The sequence below is a fragment of the Mauremys mutica genome, chromosome 11 (genome assembly GCF_020497125.1).
Source record: "Mauremys mutica isolate MM-2020 ecotype Southern chromosome 11, ASM2049712v1, whole genome shotgun sequence".
Classification (NCBI taxonomy): domain Eukaryota; kingdom Metazoa; phylum Chordata; order Testudines; family Geoemydidae; genus Mauremys; species Mauremys mutica.
The window spans coordinates 1,640,378-1,661,826 of NC_059082.1; the positions used below are offsets into that span (position 1 = coordinate 1,640,378).

The 21,449-nt window shown below is 52.6% G+C and overlaps 1 protein-coding gene across 1 annotated transcript; it reads left to right on the top strand.

The window, feature by feature from the left end:
• The first annotated feature begins 5,527 nt into the window (after positions 1 to 5,527).
• Positions 5,528 to 21,346, top strand: CTSH (cathepsin H). The gene is made up of 12 exons (XM_044979687.1): positions 5,528 to 5,667; positions 8,142 to 8,173; positions 8,810 to 8,915; positions 9,021 to 9,091; positions 9,615 to 9,719; positions 10,297 to 10,383; positions 11,545 to 11,600; positions 12,900 to 12,981; positions 13,074 to 13,142; positions 14,160 to 14,266; positions 18,926 to 19,051; positions 20,057 to 21,346. Exons 1-12 carry the CDS (start codon positions 5,559 to 5,561, stop codon positions 20,130 to 20,132), a joined length of 1,026 nt encoding a protein of 341 aa, XP_044835622.1. The 5' UTR covers positions 5,528 to 5,558; the 3' UTR covers positions 20,133 to 21,346.
• The last annotated feature ends 103 nt before the right edge of the window (positions 21,347 to 21,449 follow it).

Sequence of the window (21,449 nt, forward strand, 5' to 3'; positions counted from 1 at the left end):
CTATCTCAGGGTGAACAATGACTTAAGAAATTTTTGTCAGCCTTACTTAAATGATTGTCTGCTCTGCTGAAGGTTCCTTTAAATAACTCATATCAGTCACTCAAATTCTGTCATTTAAATTGTCGGAATGCTGGATCGAGCCAGATGTTGGGCCCAATCCTACAAGGTGCTGAGTGCGTTCAGCTCCCATTCATTTCACTGGGAGCTAAAGGTGAGTGTGTTTACACTAAGCAGAAAACAGGAAGTCCATTGGCACTCTGTTAACTTTTGACTCTGAGCTGTTAGTGGAATGCTGCATATGAACATGTGTGTGGCAGTAACGGAAAAGCATCAACAAGAGGAGCGAGGGGTCTCCATGTTTTTACAGAATTTGTTTATGATCTTTCCTTGAAGATGGATGATGCTTTTCTTCCCTTTCCTTAAGAATCTGGTCCATGATTTTTTCCAACAAGATGCTCTGAGATGCTCATTTCTTTCCATGCCTTTGAAAAGAGTGATTTCCTCCTGGAACTGGTAATACTGCATGTCTCCTTCCACTCCTCCTCCTCCTCCTCCTCCTCATGGGGGATGGTCTGAAAAGAATCTGGGCCCTTGCAGATGTACAGAGCAGAGTACGGGCACCTGGGGCCAGGTACTTATCTTACATGGGTGTGTTGTTCCATTAAACTCAAGATGAAACCCAGAGCAGAATTTTGGCCTGTGATCAGCAGAAACAAAAATCAGCATTCAGGTTAGTATCTACCTGACCATCTGTGCCCCTAGCATTTCCCGTGTAAGGGCCAGGTCTGCTCTCCGGTGCACGCGCCTAGCTCCCTGTGGGGTCAGCTGCAGTGTTGGATATTCAGTTGAGAGCAGGAATTTAGAATCCGAATCCCAGTAACAGTCATTGCCCTGCTAGCCAGTGCAGTGAGCTACCTGGAAGCTGGCCTAGCGTTGCCATTACCTATGAAGACACGGATCCTAGGCTGCAGCTAAGGAACACACAGCTCAGCAGGAGTGAGGTGCAAAGTGGGGTTGAAACCCCCTTTGCTCTCCCCTGGGCCTGGGTGCCTTAGACCCGTCCTCCTGCATATATTAGGCTGCGGTGCTGAAGTGGGAAATATCTGTATTATTGTTTGTGACGACGGGGCAGACCTCCAAGTATTTGGTGATGGTGGGTTTCAGGAGACTACAGCTGGGCATCCCACAAGAAATGAAACAATGGCAAAGATAAGACAGTCCGGGGTACACATCTTCAAAGCAGCTATGCTAGCAGTGGCTTGGCCATCAACGGGGAAGAAATTACCTACCTGGCTCCATCCAAGCTAGGAAACCTAAAGCCTCAAAGACCCTAAAGAAACGGAGCGAGGAGAGGCTTCCAGGAGAAGCTGCCAGGCTGGCACACTCCCACAGAGGGAGAAGTAGGAAGTGCAGTAGGAGCAGTCCGCTTCCCCCGGCTCAGAGCTGGAGTTAGCTGGGCTGAGGGGAAGGAATCCCCAGGCGTGCAGGGGCTTGTCTCCCTTCTCACACTTTGTGCCTTTGAGGAGTGAATCGATGATGCTTTGTTTGGAAGATGCTGGTTCTGTGTCCCTGCAAACGGGTGATGTCACAGGCCCCTGAGGGGAAACTGCCAGGCGCCAAGGCCGCATGGGGCTGTGGAGTAACCACGGCTGGGAGCCACCCAGGGGCGCAGCAGCCCAGACTCAGCTGAGAGGAGCTGGACCAGAGACAGGCCGGTCCCCTGAGGGTGCACTTCACAGGGACTAAATTAAGGTGTTAAGTCGCAGTTTGCCCTGTAGCTGCCACAGGCCCCAAGGAGCTGGTGAGCGAGGCAGGGATTAGCAGGGACAGGTAAACGTTAGAGGGGAGGATGGGGGAGGGTTTGGGGCTGGTTTGCAGCAGCTGAGTATCTGGGCCTAATACCCAAGTTGGCAGAAGGGAGGGAATCGATAATGGCAGAAGCTCTGCACTAGCGACTCCAGGGCTCCTGGCAGGAAGAGGTCAGAGGGTTTGCATGTCAATCAAGCTGTATTTTCAACTGGCCTTTTGTTATTAATTTGTTCTTCAGTTCCATGTCGTGGTAGCAGTGGCGAATCGGACCCCCAGTGAGCGAGGTGCTGTGTATATGCACACGCACACTACACCGACCATCCCTGAAGTCCTCACTCACACACTGCCCTCTGAAGTCACTGGGGGCCGGGGGTTGCCTGAAAAAGGCTTACAGGTCTCAGGGAATGTGGCCCCCGGTGGTTCCCAGCTGTTGGGGTGTTTCTCAGGAATGAGGGGCGAGCCCGTGTTCTCATGACTGTGTGTCATCCCTGCTGAAACGACACAGCCTAATTTTAATAAGGGAGCCGTACGCATCTCAAAGTCCAGGAAGAGCTGCACAGAGCCCAGCCTGTGAACTTGGTTAATGATTCTATCGGTGGGTAACGAGGAGAGAGCCTCACGTGCAGGGTTAAGAGTGGGCTGAGGGGCGTGTCGGAGGAAGGAAGGAAAGGAGGGATTTGGCAGCCTCCCCTTCTGCAGCAGGAAATCTGGACGGGGTGATCCGGAGTGCAAGTAGGGTGGTACCCTCCAGAACGCAGCACCGGCAAGAGATTTTTAGTGGGTACAGGGCACCGGAAAGACTTGGGGCTAGTCTCCCCCCTCCTGAGAGGGCTGGGGCTGTGCTCTGCTCCTTAAAGGAGCACAACGCAACTAGGGAGGGCATTCATTCTTTATATGGCTTTAACAACACAATACATATGCTAACAAACTTTAAACACCTTCCATCCATCCATTGTTTAACAATGTTTTTTATTCTGTTTCTCCCCATTGGTCTGAATTATCCATGACATTCATACTGCATCACATCAAGTCCAAATCATTAGAGGAATGCCTCTGCTTGCACTGACCAGAGCATGTTTGGGTTCTGATGTCAGCCCAGTTCTGCAGCCTGATGGGAATCAGGTCTTGTCCCCAGTGGACGCAGAATTCTTCTTTGCAGCCGAACTAGTCTAACATGCATTTTGCTAATTGGAACTGGAGCAGCAAAACAAAGAAAACAAATGCCTCATTTTCCAGCTTTGTGGGTGAGAGAACTATAAGTGAAGATTATAATGCCGGACACTGAGGACTCTAAACCAGCTGCCTCAGGAATCTGCCAAGAACTTTGCTGAAAATATGTTCGTCACCTTAGCAGCAGAGCTAAGACTTATCACACAGCTGCCCACCTTTAGTCGAATGAAACTCCTTGTCATCCGACAGCTCCGGCAGTGTTAGTTCATCCAGAATAATTTACAAATTTGGAACTTCATCCTGTAAACCCTTAATCATTTGATCAATCCCACTGAAGACAATGGGACTATATGCATGACAATGGACCATTTTTGTGGTAAGAGTTTCAGGAGTCTGTTCTGTTCCTATAAAGGAAGTTGAATCTCCCATTGAAAGTCAATGTTTGAGTACAATACCAGAGTGCAGTTTAGGATACAGTTCTACTCAAAATTTGTCTCTTAATAAGTCATCCATATGCTGACATGGCTCCTCACCCAACTCCCATATTCCTTACAAACAGACTGAATGCTACATATCTGGGGGAAAGTGAGTAGTTAAGCATGTTGATGTTTGTATGCACAAACACCATTTCATCACTGTACTGGAAAATATAGCTGAACTAAATTTTCTATGGAATTTTAAGAAAGGTTAACAACCCCAATTGTTTTCTGCATTAATCAGTGTGTACCTGGAAAAAATTACATGCCTTCTTAGAGAAAAGAATCAGTTCACACTTACTGACAAAAAAAATAAAATTCCTTCCAACTGGTGTTCAGAAGAGTGCTACAAGGCACATACATAACCTCATGAGCAGAGGGCGGAGAAGAGACCCTCACACGTTATGACCAGCTAAATAAATAAATTAATAATAATAATAAAATCTCAGAGGCAGAGGTTCACAGATTTCCAACCTCAAAACCTGTGTTATGCTTTAAACTACCCCAGGACATACCAGGTTTATGAACATTAAAAAGTTACCTGGAAGGAACACTGAAGGCTGTTAACCTGAATGTGTGCCAGCCAGTATCCCCTCACTGACTAAAGGTGCAGTCACACCTGAACAGCTACAAATTAACCTGGCCCTTTTAGGCTAAACGGAGTCATGTCACTGGCTCCATCTCTGTTGTTACATAACAGATAACAAAACTCCAGTGGGGCAGGGTGCTGGCACATAGGGTCCCAAGTACATGGCGTGATTTTTCAGAACCTCTTTTGGGAATAGTCATGTAGGTGAAATAGCTGGTACTTATGATTATGCTATTTCTATGCATGTATCATCTTGGTATCTGAAGTTGGGAATATTAGTTGTTTACTACGTTTGCTCCTGTGGTAACGCCCACAAGGTATTCAGCCAGCACATGAAGGGACAAGTTGAATGGCCCATTAAGGAACGCTTTGCTCACAATGGACCCTGGAAAATGCCCGTCTACACTGAACGGACTTTTTGTGAAGGTTCTAACTAGAAGAGGGGTGGGGGTGATGGACCTGGAACGTGCCCATGTGACTCCAAACAGTGAGAACGGATTTCCCTTTACTTGGCACTTGGCAGATGTTTCTACCACCTCCCCTCCCCCCCATGCACACACACAGGGAGAAAGGGCAGGTGACCCCCACTGACCTGCTTGGGAGGGGCCAATCCTGGGCTCTGCCCCCTAAGAGCACAACCCTGACGGCCACGTGGAGGTTTCCCACGAGCTTTACCTGTAGGGGGTGACGGAGGCAGGCTGGCTTAGCAGGGCCTGCAGGAGGTTCTGCACCACCCTCCCTGCCCCACCCGAAAGGCACCAGGTGCGCGCTCCCTAGATGGCAGCAGATGAAGTAGGGCAGTGAGGTGCTGGCCTCATCCCCCAGCCCAGCTGCCCATGCCCCCTCCCTTGCCACTGCCCCCTAGTGCACAGGGACCGCCGGCAGCAGCATCCGCCTGCACCCTGGGCGGGTTGCTCCTCTCTGGCACTGGGCAGGATTTAATCCTTCACTTGTAAAGGTGGTTGCTGTGCGCAGAGACCCAGTGCCCGAGGCCTGGAGCCTGATCCCAGAGCACTGACCAGCACCAGCACCCGCCGGCTGGCCCAGCAGTACGTGACCTCAGCGCCTTCTCCTCCGGGGGCGCCAGGAGAGTGGGTGACACCCGGGGCTGGCCCCCCGAGCCAGGCGAAGAAGGAGACTCCAGCAGCCGCTGAGGCAGGGAGACAAGGGGTCACTGACCCAGGCCGGGCTCTGCACCGGCCGCCCTGGGGCCCTCCAGGGCCCAGCCCCAGGCCAGGCCAAACACGAAGGCGGAGTCCGGGGGCACCGTAAGGGCGAACAGATTGATCGGGTGTAACAACCCCACGAACCCACCACCCAGCGAGCTCTGCTGGGCTCTCCGGGGCCGGGGACTCCAGGCGACCCCCTGAGGCCATTCCCCCCCCGCCCCCGCGGCTGCTCCTCCCCCGCCTCGCGGATCTCCCCGCCCCGGGGCTGGGTCCTGCCCGCTGGCCCGCCCCCGCCCCCCGGCGCAGCACGGACCGAGCGCAGCCTGCGCCGCGCAGCCGCTGGAAATGCGCGCAGACATGCCGGCGGGGCGGCGGGCTCTGCCGGGGCTGCTGGCGGCGGCGGTCCTGCTCCTGCTCCCCTGCCTTAGCGGCGCCCCGGCGGCCAGCGCGGACGGTAGGCGGGGTGGGGGGGTCCCGGCCCGGGGAGCGGAGGGACGGAGCCGGGCGCGCTGCGGGGGAGAAGGGCCGGCACCGGCCGGGCTCGGACCTGCCGTCGGGGGCTGCGGGCGATGGGGCCGGTGTGAGGGGCGGCCCCTGGGCTGCCCGGGGCGCCGCTTTCCTGCCTTGTGCTGCCGGGCAGCTGGAGCCGCTTTCACTTCTGTCTCCGGGCGCGGCGGGGGGGGGACACGGTCCCGGGGGGCGCGGGGGGGGACACGGTCCCGGGGGGGTGCGGGGGGGGGACCCGGTCCCGGGGGGCGCGGCGGGGGGGGGGACACGGTCCCGGGGGGCGCGGCGGAGGGGGGGGGACACGGTCCCGGGGGGGCGCGCGGGGGGTGGGGGACACGGTCCCGGGGGGGCGCGGGGGGGGATGAGCTGGGTTCCCGGCAGGTCCGGTCCGGTCCGGTCCGGTTCATTCCACGGGCCCAGGGAGTCAAAGCCGCCCAGGGAGCCCGGCCCCGCGCAGCGCCGAACAGCTCGGCCAGGCTCTGGGCTTGGTGGCCAGGGACCCGCCTGCTCGTCCCACGGCAAAGCCGCCAGGCTGCGAGAGACCCAGGACAGGGGCAGCGGCGGCGGCAGGGTTTGAATGGCCAGTGTCCCCCTTCCCTGGAACCGGGGGGCAAAGGCCCCGGCTGGCCGGACACCGGGTTCCAGGGGCTGAAAGGGGGACTGACTTTGTAGGTAAAAAGAGCAGAAGTTAGTTGAGCTGGGGTGGAGCTGCTGCTGCTGCTGTTAAAGTCTGATCCCCCCCCTTCTTAAAGACAAAACAACACAAGCCCCCCCACCCCCCGCATGGAGAGAGAACAGCTAGAACATGCAGCTTCTGTCTGTGGGGATGGCTTTTCTTTGCTTCCTCACTGCTGGAAAAACAAGAGGCCCAGCGCACAGTCTCATCAGCCGCTCCGAGCCCTGCAGGGGTGGCTCCAGGCTCCAGCGCACCAAGCCCCTCCATGCCTGGGGCAGCAAGCCGCAGGGGGCTGTGAGGGCGGCAGTCAGGCTGCCTTCGGTGGCTTGCCTGCAGAAGGTCCGCCGGTCCCGCGGCTTCGGCGGCAATCCGGCAGTGGGTACACCAAAGGTGCGGGACCAGCGGACCTCCCGCAGGCGTGCCACCGAGAGCCACCTGACTGCCATGCTTGGGGCGGCAAAATACATAGAGCTGCCCCTGGAGCCCTGGCAAACTTGTACCAGCGTCAGGCAGCTTAAGGCCCTGCTTTCTGCTCCTTTCGCCTCATGGGCTCAGAGCAGCATTGCAAATGCTGCAGGCTTGGCCAGCTGAGCCAGCCCCTTGTTAAACAGAAAGCAGAAGGAGAGAGAGTTTGGAAAAAGAAGAAACAGGGAGGAAAGCAAAGGCCACCCCAGGGAAGGTGACAGCAGGACCCGAAGTCGCACATTCCAGGTGTAGTTCGCTGAAGTCAGGGGTTGCAGCAGTGTCAGCTGGGCCACTGTCGGTAGACAGATACTGGGCTAGCGGGACCATTGGTCTGACCCGGTATGGCCATTCTTAGGTTCTTCTCCTGGGTTCCCAGGAGACAGTGGCAGCCTGATGGTGGAGCTTAGTCCTTCCAGTCCACTCATCCTCCCTGGTTTGAGCTCCCTGCAAAATCTCTGTTTCTAAGGACCCCTAACGGGGGTGAAACAGCCCATCCCCCTCATTACTGTGTTCACCAAGTTGGCCTCATTTCCAGCACACCAGTTTGGTTCCATTCCATCCCAATTCCATTCCTCTTTTGTTCACCAGTCACAATCTCAGCAAAGTCTCTGAGTCAGATCGGTGACCTCTGCTCGCTCTGTAACTTTTCCTGACTGTTAAAAACAATTTCACAGAAGAGGCCGAGTTGGACAACAGCTCTTGTTTATGGAAGGGCACAGGGCTGCAGCACCCCCTGGTTTGAAGTGGTTTTCATGATATGGAGGGTTTACAGTTTGATTCAGTGGCGCTCAGCACCCCCACCATACACATTGTTCCAGCCCCCCGGCTGAAAGGCAATATGTCCTGTTGATATTAGGCTCTGTAAACACTGTAAATCCGGAATGCAAATTCACTTTCAGCCCCAGCATGACTTTTTAGACACCAGGTTTTGTTTTAAAACAAAATCAGATCAAACACAGGGGGGAGCAGGCAACATCCTTGTTCTAACTTTCAGCTAAAGTGGAAATTGCTAGCTAATGGATGCAAACCCTTCCTTTAAGCTACATTAATATGTAACGTTTTGCTTAGAAATAGGCAAAGATCGGCGAGGCTGTTATCCTAAATGAGTACAGTAGTTTATTGAAAATTAAAGTTTAGTTTTCACTTTATAATGTTTATTATGGTAGTAGGGAGGGGCCAGCCAAGAACAGGGCCACATTGTGCTGGGGGCTTTACAAACACAGAATAAGAGACAGGAGTTTCAAGTACTTCAACGCTTGTTTCTTTATTTCTCTTTCCAGAGGAATTTCACTTTAAGTCATGGATGCTGCAGGTAAAACTTCTTCTTTTCAAAGTATTCAGAAGCCAAATGAACCGTCACGGGTTTCCTCCCCACAGCAGATGTTCACAATGGTCAATCAGTGAAATAAACCTAAGCTGACTTCTGCAAAAGGAGAAAACAGACTGGTTTCATTATTGTTGTTCACCCATTTTGCACTGCAAGGGACTTCCTGGTAGGGATTTTCCATGCTGGCAAGTGACCAGCTGCCAGGGACTCGGCCAAGGCTAAGTCTGGAGAAATACATGCTCACAATAATACTCATGCATAACTCAAATTACAAGGTGCCTCCTGCCAAGACATTTCAGATGCGGCACAGTTACATTAAACAGCGTAAAATAGCTCGCATCAAACTCCCTGCATGCACCCAAACTCTCTTTCTCCTCCACTGAGCGTGAGGACATCTCTTCTCGCTCTGGTCCTCGTGGTTTTGTATGGTGGACTCCGCTCCCATTCTCCACCCCCAGCCCATCTGGGATCCGGGAGCAGTGCGTGATGGGAAATGCCCTGGCCATGTAGCTACATGTGTTTTTTAGAGGAAAATCTCCCCAGTCGTGATATGCACTGTGTGTTTTTTCACTTCTGTATTCTGCACCTGCCATTGACTTCTTCTGGGTCTTTCATCATTAGAACAACAGGAAGTACAGTCTGGAGGAGTATTACCAAAGGCTGCAGATCTTTGTTGCCAATAAGAGACGAATCGACAGACACAATGCTGGGAATCATACCTTTGAAAGTAGGAGTTTATGCTTTGTAATTTAATTTCCTAATTCTCTCTTTTTATCCGGAGTGATGTTTTTGACTTAGCTCTTTGATTAATAAAACTTCTTCTTCTTTTTAGTGGCTCTAAACCAATTTTCAGACATGACATTCACAGAATTTAGAAAAAAATATCTTTGGAGTGAACCTCAGGTAAATGCATTTGTTAGTTTTGGCAGAGTTTTTGCTGACTTACAGGTACCTGGCGCCTGTGGCTGTGTTACCCAGGTTAGGGTCCCCTGGACACTTCCATACACCTTGGCTTGATTTTGTTCTGCCTCTAGTTACAGCTTTTAATGCTTTCAGGATTGTATTTTTCTTGGGAAACCAGTGGGACTGATCCTGTGGTGTGTTGAGAACGAGGATCTCAGTTAACTTTGAGGGTTGGATCAAGCCCCTGACGAGCACCCACAACTTCCGTTGGCTCCACTGGGTACTATGGGGGCTCAGCACTTGCCAGGATTAGGCCCAACATAAATATTTTTCAAATCCTCGCTGCAAACAATGCTGGCGTGGTGAATCTAGCCATACGGGAGCCCCAGGGTATGGGCTTGTGACACGAGAGTTGGGACCACCTCTGCCCCAGGGAGAGTAATTTCCCTGCAGGCTGCTGTCGTGTTGATGTTCCATAAGACGCAGCTCTTCGCTCATCAGAACGCTCTCCTGTTGGTTGTAGAACTGCTCGGCCACAAAAGGGAATTTCCTGGCCAGCTCCGGGCCGTGTCCTTCCGCTATGGACTGGAGGAAAAAAGGAAACTATGTGAGCCCCGTGAAGAACCAGGTAGGCAAATGTGTCAGCTCCACCGTGCTCCGAAGGGTCCTCCGGCCCGTTGCTGCCTTCGCACGTTCTGGACCAGTGAGAGAGAGGGAGGAGCTGGGGATAAAGCCACAAGGGTAAATCTCGGACATCCCCCAGCACAGCAGGTATCCTGGGGTCTGTACCGTCCCCAAGGGGGCATCAGGGAGGGCTTATGGGAGCCCCTCCATAGGGCGAGGGGGAGCATGGGCAGGCAGACAGGTTGGGCTGGGGAACAGCTGCTCTTTATGATCCTATAGGAAAAATCCCACAAGAGCGAGTGAGGCGCCTGTCAGCCCCCCCGAATCCCACCCACTGGAAGGTGCGGCCCAGGATCAGTTGGACAGGGAACGCTAGGTGCTCCTAGGGAGAATGGCTTCCAGCGCAGAGCGGAGGCCTGTGGGGTAGTGCCCATTCCCACAGGTCTGCACAGAACTCAGGGTAACCATGAAGCCCCAGCCCCTCTCCGTGATGGGATGGGATGTCTGGAGCTCCCCCTCCTCTGGGCTTTCCCCACAGCGTTAGGAACCTGTTAACCTCCTGCTCCTGGTTCCCGATGCAGGGCCCATGTGGCAGCTGCTGGACCTTTTCCACCACTGGGTGTTTGGAGTCTGCAATTGCCATAGCAACAGGAAAGCTACTGTCACTGGTAAGAGATTCTCCTTTTCAGTGCACCGCTGCCTAGCGCCTGGGGCGCGTGCCCAGGCGGGGCAGAGCCCCCCGGCAGCCCCAGCCCTCGGGTGTGCTGTCGATTCCGGTCCCCCAGCTGCTTCTCCTCAACGTCCAGGTCACGCTCTCGCGCACTCAGCAGCAGGAAATACGGACGGTGCGATGCAGACCGCTCGGCAGCACCGTGGGAGCCCAGATCAGGGAGTCTGTCCCTCTCTAGAGTGTGTATTGCTGTCCTCAGTGCAGCATCTGAGCACCTCAGGGAGGGATAGCTCAGTGGTTTGAGCATTGGCCTGCTAAACCCAGGGTTGTGAGTTCAATCCTTGAGGGGGCCATCTAGGGATCTGGGGCAAAAATTGGTTCTGCTAGTGAAGGCAGGGGGCTGGACTCAATGACCTTTCAAGGTCCCTTCCAGTTCAAGGAGATTGGTATATCTCCAATTATTACCTTTTACCTTACCTCATTGTCCAAGCTGGGGCAGTACCATTCATCCGGGAAAGGGAACTGGGGACTGGCCTGCAATCCCTGGCTTCTGTGAGCAGATCTCGTTAGTTAATGGGACGTCGATGAGTCATTTTCCCGCAGTGCACAATGAGCCTGTGGAACTCGGTGCCACAATAAAACAGTGGATAAAGGAGAACCAGATGATATAATTTAGCCATAGACTTTTAAAAGGCATTTCATTACTGGGGCCAAGAGTGGAGCAGGATTCCAAAAGGGATTAGCCATTTGTATGGATAACAGACTATCCAGAGCGGTTGCAGCAAGTCTTGAAAATAAACAAGAGCATGGGAAGGGATCTAAACCATCCTGCTCTGGGCACGAGCCAACCTCTAGCTATAGGGGCTGGGAGGAACATTCCCTGCAGGCCAGTTAGCCCGTAGCTGCCTGCTGCAGGGTTCCTTGCACCTTCCTGCGCAGTAGCTGGTGCTGGTCCCTATCAGCGACATGAGAGCGGACAGCACGGTCCCTGGCTCTGAGCCAGTCTAGCAATCCCTGATCGCACAAGATGAACCCCCACTGGAGTGCAGTAAGGAAAAGGCTTCAGTGTGATCCTGTCTGCCATGTATCGTGTATTTAAAGTGACAGAGAGAAAGAGAGTGCTCTTCTGAATATACGCTGATTCCAAGTGTTTCTCTAGGCAGAGCAACAGTTGGTTGACTGTGCTCAGGACTTCAATAACCATGGATGCAGTGGGTAAGTAGCGTAAGCTGGGACCTACTAGAGGTAAGGGAACCTGGCACTCGGAGGCTGTGGGTCCAGAATTCCCACCTGTCTGGAATATGTGATGTGTGGAGTTTATTGGGCTTCCCAACCCTCAAGGTTTCTCCCTCCCATTGGCAGTTTGGCCACATCTCTAATACGACAGTTCCTGGTGGCTGAACGCTGCAGGGGAAAGTGAGCGAGGTTTTGGCAGTTTCTCTGGCTGGATGACATTTGTCAGCGAGGCTCTACACTGAGCGTGAACCCGAAGGCCCCCACAGACACCTCGTCTTCGCCTTCGGGAAGCTCCGCTGGCTTTCTTAAAGTGAAAGCTGCAGAAAATAAGCCCTTTTCAAATCCACTGCCTCCCCTGAAGCGCACGAGCACCTTCGTCGTACGAGACCATGTTCTGGCACCATCTCTGGGACATTCTCAACTCCTCCTCACCTGGCTGCTTCTGGCCAGTCCTTGTCCTCCTGTAAACAAGTTGTCAGAGAATTGCTGCAGGGGGCTGAGCCCCTCCACCCCCCGCATCCCATCACAGGATGGGGGAAGGGACAGGAGCAGCTCCTCACTCGAGGCTGGGGATCTCCTTGCCATCCTCTTCTTGTGCAGCACGGGGATCACAGTCAAGAGCATCCTGGCCACAGGCCCCCAGAAAAGGTCTTTCAGCCCGAGGGCCAAATTCACCCTGCCCCAGAGCTGAACTGGTGCCTCACAGGGACTGGACTTGGGTGGCAAAGATGGCTTAGTGCCTCCTGTGTGTTGGAGCTGCTGGGGCCTGTTCTTCCCCCAACACAGGTTAGACTGAGGGGGGGGGCTGCTTTAACTTGCTTCTCTATGGGCAGTTTGGTAGCCAGGGTCTAGGAACGGCCCAGCCACGTTTCCCTCCCCCACAGATATCCCTGATGTGCCTCCTGCACCAGGGTTCCCAACGGGGGCTGGGGGAGGGGTGTAAGTCTGGAGTGGCTGATTCTGGAGCTGTTGGGGGCTCTTCTAATCCAGGGGAATTCATTGCTCCTCTGCCCCACCCACGCTGCCCACCAGGGACTTTAGGGCTGTGATGGGTCAGGCCCTGGGAGGAGAGTGGTAGCTGGGATGTGAAGGGTGGGTGACATTTCCAGGTCCGGTGCTGTTAGTGGTGCAGGATGCCTCCTCCCGCTGCCCATGCTCAGATCACAGTCCAGACACTGTATGGCTAATCCTTTGAGAGGAAGCATATGGACTGATTTTTGCAGAAGATACAGTGTTGTTGCCCTTATAAACTCACCGTTTTGCTGTGGTGTTTTTCAGGGGCCTGCCAAGCCAAGCTTTTGAGTACATCCTGTATAACAAAGGGCTCCAAGGAGAGGATACGTATCCTTACCAGGCTCAGGTATTCTTACCAGTGCAGCAGAAGCGTAATCCAACACTGGACGCCCTGCTGACGAACCTGGGTTTAACGTTGATTCCTTTGTGTTTGCACAGAACGGCACCTGCAAATTTCAGCCGGAAAAGGCTATCGCTTTTGTCAAAGATGTTGTCAATATCACCCTGGTAAGTTCCTCGGGCTTTGATTTACCAGTCGCTAATGCAGTGAGAGGCCCTGGGAGTGGGGTGGCCGGTGCAGCATGCACAGTCAGGCTGTTGCTTCTCAAACGAGGCTGGTCTGTTTCTGTGCGTCACCAGTGAAGCTAATTTCCTGGATGTACCTGGGCTCAGTGGACTATTTTGGCACCTAAGTTACTATATGAAGGCTTTGATGTCGACCGCCTTCTACTGAGAGGCCAGGGCACTGCCCTTGGTGCCATTGTTTCAGAAAGTTACCGGGACAATTCTGAGTCACCGCAAGGCTGTCTTCATTGGGGCTGATATTTGCCATGGGCGTGGGTCTGTGCACACTAACGGGCTGTAGAGCCTGGTTGTCAGTATTTCGTAACAAGCCAACCTCTCTGCACCATTCCGCCGGCTGGACTGAAAAGAGCTTGTTTCCCGTGGGTTGAAAGCACGCTGTGCACGGGAGACAGCTCGCAGGTACTGGCTCAGAAAGTGTTTACAGCCCAAGCGGCGAATCCAGAAGGGACAAGGGCTGCACCTACTACTTCATTCTGCTCCAGTGTGTTTCCTCTCTGCTCCCCATTATACAGCTCACGGGTCGTGCCTGCAGCAAACTCCTGCTGCCTCTAGAGGGCAGTCAAAGCACACTACTGTACAGCCTCTGCAGCTGTGGAGTGTCCCGTGGCCAACTCTTGCTGCTGGCGCATGAGCCTGCGTAAAACAGACGGCTCTGCTAGCAGCTCTTCGACAGAGTCGGCCTCCTATCTCCTGGGAGCAAGGCTGGCCCCGTGGATGTTAGCAAGGCCTGGCCTTGCCCTACCTGGGGGGCCCAGCTGTGCTGCTCCCCTGTGAACAGGGCCGACGTGTCCGCCATCCGTGTGTGTTTCCTCACTTGCACAGAAGAGGAAGGGAGGTTTATCCACAACCCCAGCTTGGCCATGTCTGTCTTTCTGGGGTGTCTGCCCTGTAGTGACGCTGACCAAGAAGTAAATAACGCTTGGAATTTTCTCCTTCCAGTACGATGAGCCGGGCATGGTGGAAGCGGTGGGGAAGCATAATCCCGTTAGCTTCGCTTTTGAGGTGACTGGTGACTTCATGAGCTACAGTAAAGGCATTTACTCCAAGTGAGTATTTCTGAATGCAGAAGATGCAGGTAAACCATAGCAGCCGAGTTGCTTTATCATGTTCATTCCCCAGCGGGTTTCCCTTTGTGTTCCCGAGGCCAGTCATTCTACTGTCGACTAGCATGTTTTAAAGACAAAGACAAACAGAATGGGAAGCTGGAAGTTTAATCTCTGAGTTCGGTAGCGTAGAGTAACAAATCAGGGCCTGCAATGTAGTTGCAACTTACAATGGGAGTAGAGCCAGTCAAAAACTGCTGAAGATTGTTCACAAAACACTTTGAATTTTTGAAATGGAATTGAAATGCTCTTGACCAGCTCCAAGTCGGAGCCAGTCCCTGAACGAGCTGCTGTTGCTTGAGACAATCCGGAGCAGGTCCAGTCACTGGGAGAGGCCTGTGGGAGCTCAGCAGGTTATGTGTGACCCGTGAGATGTTTGCCTGCAAACTCCCATAACAAACCTGGGGGAAATTCATTCCACTGCTTAAAGCCCGTGTGTTTGAGCTCTGTGCAGGAGAGTGTGGGAAATCGGCCTTTGTAATGCCAGGCGAGGGTGTGGGGCAGACATGCAGCCTCACTGTGGTGGCTCTTCCATCCTAGGGGCAGTAATAGCAGCTGCTAAGTGGCCAGCACAGAGACCATTTCTAAGCAGGTGAGGGGCATGCCTGTGCCCTGGTGTGCCTGCTCAACCATCCAGCCTTCCACTGTACTGCACCGTGCAGGGCTTAATTGGTGCCATGGACCATCTCTGCACCCGGGGTGAATTTCCCCCAAGGAGTATCCAGGAGGCAAAATGGGTCTCATCCTACCATGTGAGGGATAATATATATTGTTGTCCTTTTGGCCTGAGTGGTTCACCAATATTCTGGGCCTTGCAGGGTTGTTTCTGTTTGGATGAGAAGTCAGTGACAGGAGTTGCATATAGACTTGGTGTAATCTTGGTTATTTACAAAGAGTGCACCCAAAGGCCTGTCTCCCTGAACACAGCAGAAACAAGCAGCAGCAGGCAGTTTCCTTGCTCAGAAATCCCCACATCTGACACTCCAGTGAGCTCTGTGCCCAAGAAACCCTGTCTCTCTGCTTCCTCTCCAGGTCACACTCACAACTCCTTCCCCTATCTTTCTGCCTCCAGCATACACAGCCTGGAACTGCTATCCCAGCTGCTGTGCCTCCAAGCAGGGAAACCCCTGTTAATCTACCTGGGCTAGCTCTGCTCAGGCCTGGCCTTGTGGCCTTGGGCAGGAGCCTCCATTGTCTGCAGCAGCTTCACTGCACAAAGGGGCTTAATTGCTCCTTCCATTGAGCCTAAAAGAGGTGCTTGGCACCCATTGGCTGCTGCAAGGTCTGTGATTTGTCTCTGGATCAGAGATCTCCCCGATAGCAGCCGTCAGCACCTTCCATCATGACAGTGTTTAATTGGATCCATTCATCTATCCAGGTACGTTCATAGCCGCCCATCATCATAGTGTCTGAGCCCCCATCTGTTTCTCCGGCTTTATTGTTCTTAAAGGCACATTTCCAGTTTGTGAGTGTGGTGTGCATAGAACTCCTCTCCCAGGAGCTGACTTCTAGTTTGCCCCGGGGGTGCTCCACCCTGAGGCCATGCCCGCACTCCACCCGTTCCCCTGGGGTCCGGCTTCACCACACCTCTTCCTGCCCCTGCTCCACCCCCCCCGGAGGCCGCTCTCCCGCAAGCCCTCCCTGAGCCGCCGAACAGCTGTGGCTGGTGGGTGCTGAACACCCACTACTTTTTTTCCATGGGTGCTCCAGCCCTGGAGCACCCACGGAGTCGGTGGCTACGCTCCCTCTACTTCCATCAGTTTTCCCTGGAGGCATCTTTGGATTTCTGGAGCACCCACGTCATCAGTTGGGATGCTTGTAGCTGTGCCAAGGAACATGTGTCCGTTATACCAGCAGCCTTGGGTGAGCTGACCTCTGGGGAGAGGACAATATTTAGAACGCTTGAAAATACCCAGAGTGGGCTGTGGTGCTGAAGGTCAATAGGAAGCTCTGTGGGCCAGATCTGTTTGGGCCCCAAAGATGCAGATAGGCACTTTGCGCAATTTACAAAAGCACCTAAGCAGGTTACGTGCCCAATGCCCATTGATTTCCAATGGGAGTTGGGCACCTACCTCACACAAGGTGCTTTTGACAATCCCGTTAGTCACCTCCCTGCATCCTGAGGCACCTGAACTCCTTTGTAAATGTGGACCTACAAGAAAAGGGGGAAAGGGAGAAGTGTGGGTTTGCGGATGGGAACTGATCGGGAGAGCAGTGTGGCCACTCCACAGCCAAGGCGAGGAGCTGCCTAAGAGGCTGCTGATGAGATTTCGGAGAGGCTGGGAAGCCAGCCGTGGCAGGACAGATGAATTCCTATTCCTGTGTGCAGCGGGGAGAGAGCTGGAAGGCACCCGTTTGAGAATGCACCAAGTGGGTGATGGAGGCTGGCAGCATGGGCTGGCCAGAGGGGAGCATCAGCTACTTGATAGGGAATGCCAGGTGATGGTCAGGTGGGGATAGGCCGGGAGGGGCCTCGAAAGTGAAGATGGGCAGCTCGTGTTTGATACAGCAGAGCAGCGGGGTCTGTGGAGGGATGCGAAGGCAGGTAACACGAGTCACGTGAGGCGCTGGAAGGAAGATCTCTGCAGCAGCGTTCTGAATGGGTGTGAACAGGGCCAGGTCGCATTTGTCAAGGCCGGAGAAGAAGACGCTGCAGTAACGGAAGTGAGAGGACGAGAATCTGGACACGAGCTTTTTGCCGTGTGGCTGAATAAGGAAAGGCCGCAGCTTAGAGATGTTACGCAGAAAGAATCTGCAAGACTTGGGCACAGCCTGGATGTGAGGCCCTAGAGAGAGGGCTGAGTCGAAGCTGATGCCAGGTGATGAGCCTGAGTAGCAGGTAGTGTTGTGGTTCGCCACGGGGTCGAGAAAGGCGTGTGGGGGAGGGTAAGGCTCTGTGTGAGCCATGTGGCACTTGAGCTGATGGCTAGGCAGCCATGAGACAGTGTCAGAGAGACAGGCCGAGATTTTAGCTTGGACAGGAGGAGGCAGGTCTGGTGTAGAAAGATCAATCTGTCAGTCAGCACAGCGATGGTAAAGGAATCAGTGTTTGTGGCTGAGATGCACAGAGATAAGGTGTAGAGGGGAAGTGAAGTCAGAGGTTCGTGTTCCCCTCATGAGTAAGCAGAGACGTGATAAACAGATATAAAATAACAAATGCCGAGAGAAGGTCGATTGGGGCTTCTAGTCTCATAACACAAGCCCAAGGGGACGTGCAATTAAATTGAAAAGTGGGAAATTCAAAACCAATGAAAGGAAATACTTCTTCACCCAACACATCATTAGACCATGGAACTCACTGTTGAGGTGAAGAATTTAGGAAGATTCAAGAAGGGGTTGGATGTTTATATGAATAACTTAGAATATACAGAGTAATGGTTAATCCTAACACACATTTTGGCAGGGATATTAAACCTCATGCCTCCAGGTTTAAGCCACCCTCTGACTAGCAGAGACCAGGGTGAGACCTAATGTGGGGGGCGCAGATTGTCCCACATCTGAGACTGTGGGATTCTTACATTTTCGCCCGGAGCGTCTGGTTCTAGCCACTGCCAGGGACAGGATCTGGGATGTGATGGACCGTGGATGTGATCCAACCTAGCAGTCCCTGCGTGTGTTTGAGAGGTGCCCGTATTTGGATTATAATGGCTCTGTGATCTATACTCACCCTCTTCCCGCCCCCTGGGCCCGTGATTTATGAGTCCACACCGACCATTCGTCAGTGCCTGCATTTCAAAAACTTCTTTAGATGCAGTTCTCCAAATAATCTGGGACCTCTCCCCTGCTGGGACGTTCCCCCCTGGGGGTTGGAGCTCTCCTGCAGTCACGGGTTTCCATAAAACTGTACGATGAACCACAGCGCTCCAGTGGAAATGGCCGTCGGCCTAGAGACATGGGCTGAATGGCTCTGCTGCCTCGGCTGGGAAGTGTTCAGTACAGAAATCAATACGCTGATTTTAACAGTTACAAAAATCCCGCTTGGTGAAATCCTCTGGCACATCATGCTGGGCACATCCCCGAATGCCCCGTCCCACCCAGGCTGCCCAAGCGTCAGCTTCAACTGAATGGAAACGAAGATGCGAGTGAAGTTGCTGCGCATCTTTAGTCTGTTTTCCTTTAAGAAACTGGTTGTGTTAAAGGGCCCCGGTGTCCCGCGTGTGGGGCGTGGGAGCTCGTGCAGTATTCTCAGAGCAGTGGATTAGAGTGGTCCATTCTCTTTAAAATAAGAGAGATCCAGTGTCAGCCAAGATCCTGCAGATGCACTAGTAGGTAGCGTCACTCACAGCTCCAGTCCCATTGAATAACTGTACTTCGTGCAGAAGTGTTTGCAGGATCAGGCCCTGAAACTTGAAGGCTGAGCAAATTGTTACAGCGGCAGCTAAGACCTTTCACTTTGCACCACCAAAATTCATATGCTAATTTCTTCCATTGTAGTTCAGTCTTGTGAGTAAACCTGTTGATGTGAATTGCCTCTTTCCACTGAATAATGCTTAGCACTTTTATAGCCTTTTATATCAGCAGAGTACAGTGACTAATTAAGGATTAACAACAAACTAGGTTTCCTTATAATAAATGTGCTTTATTTTTGCCTTTTGTTTGCAGCCCAACGTGTGATAAGACTCCAGACAAAGTGAACCATGCAGTTCTGGCTGTGGGTTATGGAGAAGAAAACGGGACTCCCTATTGGATCGTTAAAAACTCTTGGGGCCCATTGTGGGGCATGGACGGGTAAGCAGCTTCTGACTGACGTCCACCACAGCTGGGCACGCTATGGCCTAACTGAACCTAATCAAGAACCTCGCATGCCGGTGTGCCTAAAGATCACCAGTCAGTTCTCAGCGACCGTTTATCAACTAGGGAGCAGCCATGCTTTCTGCAAAGAAGCTAGTGCAATGGCTGAGGGTGTTAGCAGCTTGAAACTGCTACGTGAGACTGGTAAGATCAGCATCCACGTATTCTAAAGAAAGCCCTTTTGGAGCCACCGTACAGTCAGGCAGGGCGCTCCTGTGAGAGGCTCAGGCTGGGAGTTTATCCTGTGTAGAAAAGGGTTTCTCAACATTTGTCATAAGAGCCCTCCCTCGTACAGGGGAAAACTTATCCTGGGACACTTCCTGGCCCCGGGCTTGCTGCTTCACACTGGCGTGCTGGCGCAAAGTACCACAAGCCTGGCTTATCTGCAGGGGAGCTGGAACTAGGGGTACTGGGGGTGCAGCAGCACCCCCTGGCTTGAAGGAACAAGAACCACCAAATACATGGTTTCCTGCTTGCCTGGCTATATGAGGAGTTCTCCCTGTGGTGGTGTAGCCAGCTCTCTAGGACTCCCAGCATCCCATGACAAGAAGGCCAAGGGCAAGTGAGAACAGGGCTTGGCTGGTAGGCCCTGCCTTCCAGCAATCCAGCCACTCACATTGCTAGCAGATACAACTTAGAGCAGCCCCAAGGGTGAAAGGCAAATTTTGCAGGATTGGGCACTAACTTGGCTAGTTTATGAAAGTGACTGTGCCAATGAATTCCATTGCCTGGTGCAATCCCATCATTTGCAAAAACAAAAGACTCTGACGTACATCAACTCCTTTCACTGATAGGAGAAGGGAATTTACTTACGTTGTGCAGAATGACGCCGGTCAGAACCGTGGGTGACATGGTAACCTCATGCCAGGTCAGTTGTGTCTCGTGCTGCTGGAGGAGAGTAATGGGGAGTGATCACTAATCTGTGTTTGTTTCTCCTTTTAGCTACTTCTATATTGAACGTGGCAAGAATATGTGTGGTCTCGCTGCGTGTGCATCGTATCCAATTCCTCAGGTCTAAGGCGGGGTCAATGGCTGGGAAGAGTGGCCAAGGAAAGGAACCAGGCTATTGTGTAAGAGGCTCCTAAACCCCAAAGTTCAGTACGTTGGAAAAACGAGAGATGGCAAAGGCCCAATAAGGTCCTGATCCTGCAATGAGCTCCACGCAGGCAGACTCCTGCATTTGTGCAGTGCTCATTGCAGGAGCCAGACCTAAGTCACCTCCTCCAAATACATGTATGTTTCTCTATAGCAGCGGTTCTCAAACTGGGGTCCTTCCAGGGGGTCTGTGAGTCATGTCCGGGGCCGCAGGCCCTGCTGATCAACCCCTCCTCTTCCCTCCCAGTGCCTCCTGCATGCTGCGGAACTGGCGCACTCGGGGAGGGGGCGGAAAGAGGAGGGGCAGAGGTGGGGCAGGTGTGGGGCCTTGGGGGAAGGGGGTGGAGTGGGGGCTGAGGCTGAGTGGGGGTTGAGCACCTCCAGGAAAATTAGAAGCCAACTTGGGGGTCCGTGAAAAAATTTAAATCAAAATGAGGGTCCTTGTGTTTCTAAAGTTTGAGAACCGCTGCTCTGTAGTAAATTCTCCAGCATTGTGGCATGTTCCATGGACAGGGCTGAGAGCCAGAAACTCGTGTCTTCTAATCCCAGCTCAGATCGATTTACCATGTGCTCTAGGGAAAGCCTCAGTTTCCCCTTTTGTAAAATGGGGGTAATACTACTTAACCTGCCTCTCGGGGTGTGGCGACGGGTGATTTTGTAAAGCACTTGGATGCTGAAAGCGCTGTGCAGTTGTTGTATGATTATTAAGTAGCATTTGTCAGCCCAGTTTGAAATTACTCCAGTAAGGAGGTTTCCCCTTCCCTGGGGAGACTGTCCTGCATGTCAGCAGATCTCCCTTATGGGAAATCTGTATTCTTCTGACAAATGACCTGTTTTTAATAAGTGCTAAGAAGTGTGTAAGAAAGCTGTGTCTATTTTCATTAAATCTAAGATTTGATTATTTTTACTAAAATAAAGAATATTTTAATGAATATTAAAAAGAATCAATGATTTTCTATTCAGTTAAGGAAAAAGCAGAAACCTTAATGTCAGATATTTCAATATATTCTGTTTTAAGAGGACTTGTCATGTATGCAGAAGGGATTTCAGCTGTGTCATTTCCTGTTGCAGTAACACCACCAAGACATTACTGTGTGTTATGGAAACGAATAAAAACAACTTGTCATTTTTGTGGTATCTTTTGTGTTGCCTTCTCAATGTTTCTTTCATTAATTTAGTGTTTGTGAAAGGTGCTCCATTAGCATTTGAAGTTCTTTCCTTTGGAGTTTTGCCATTGAGT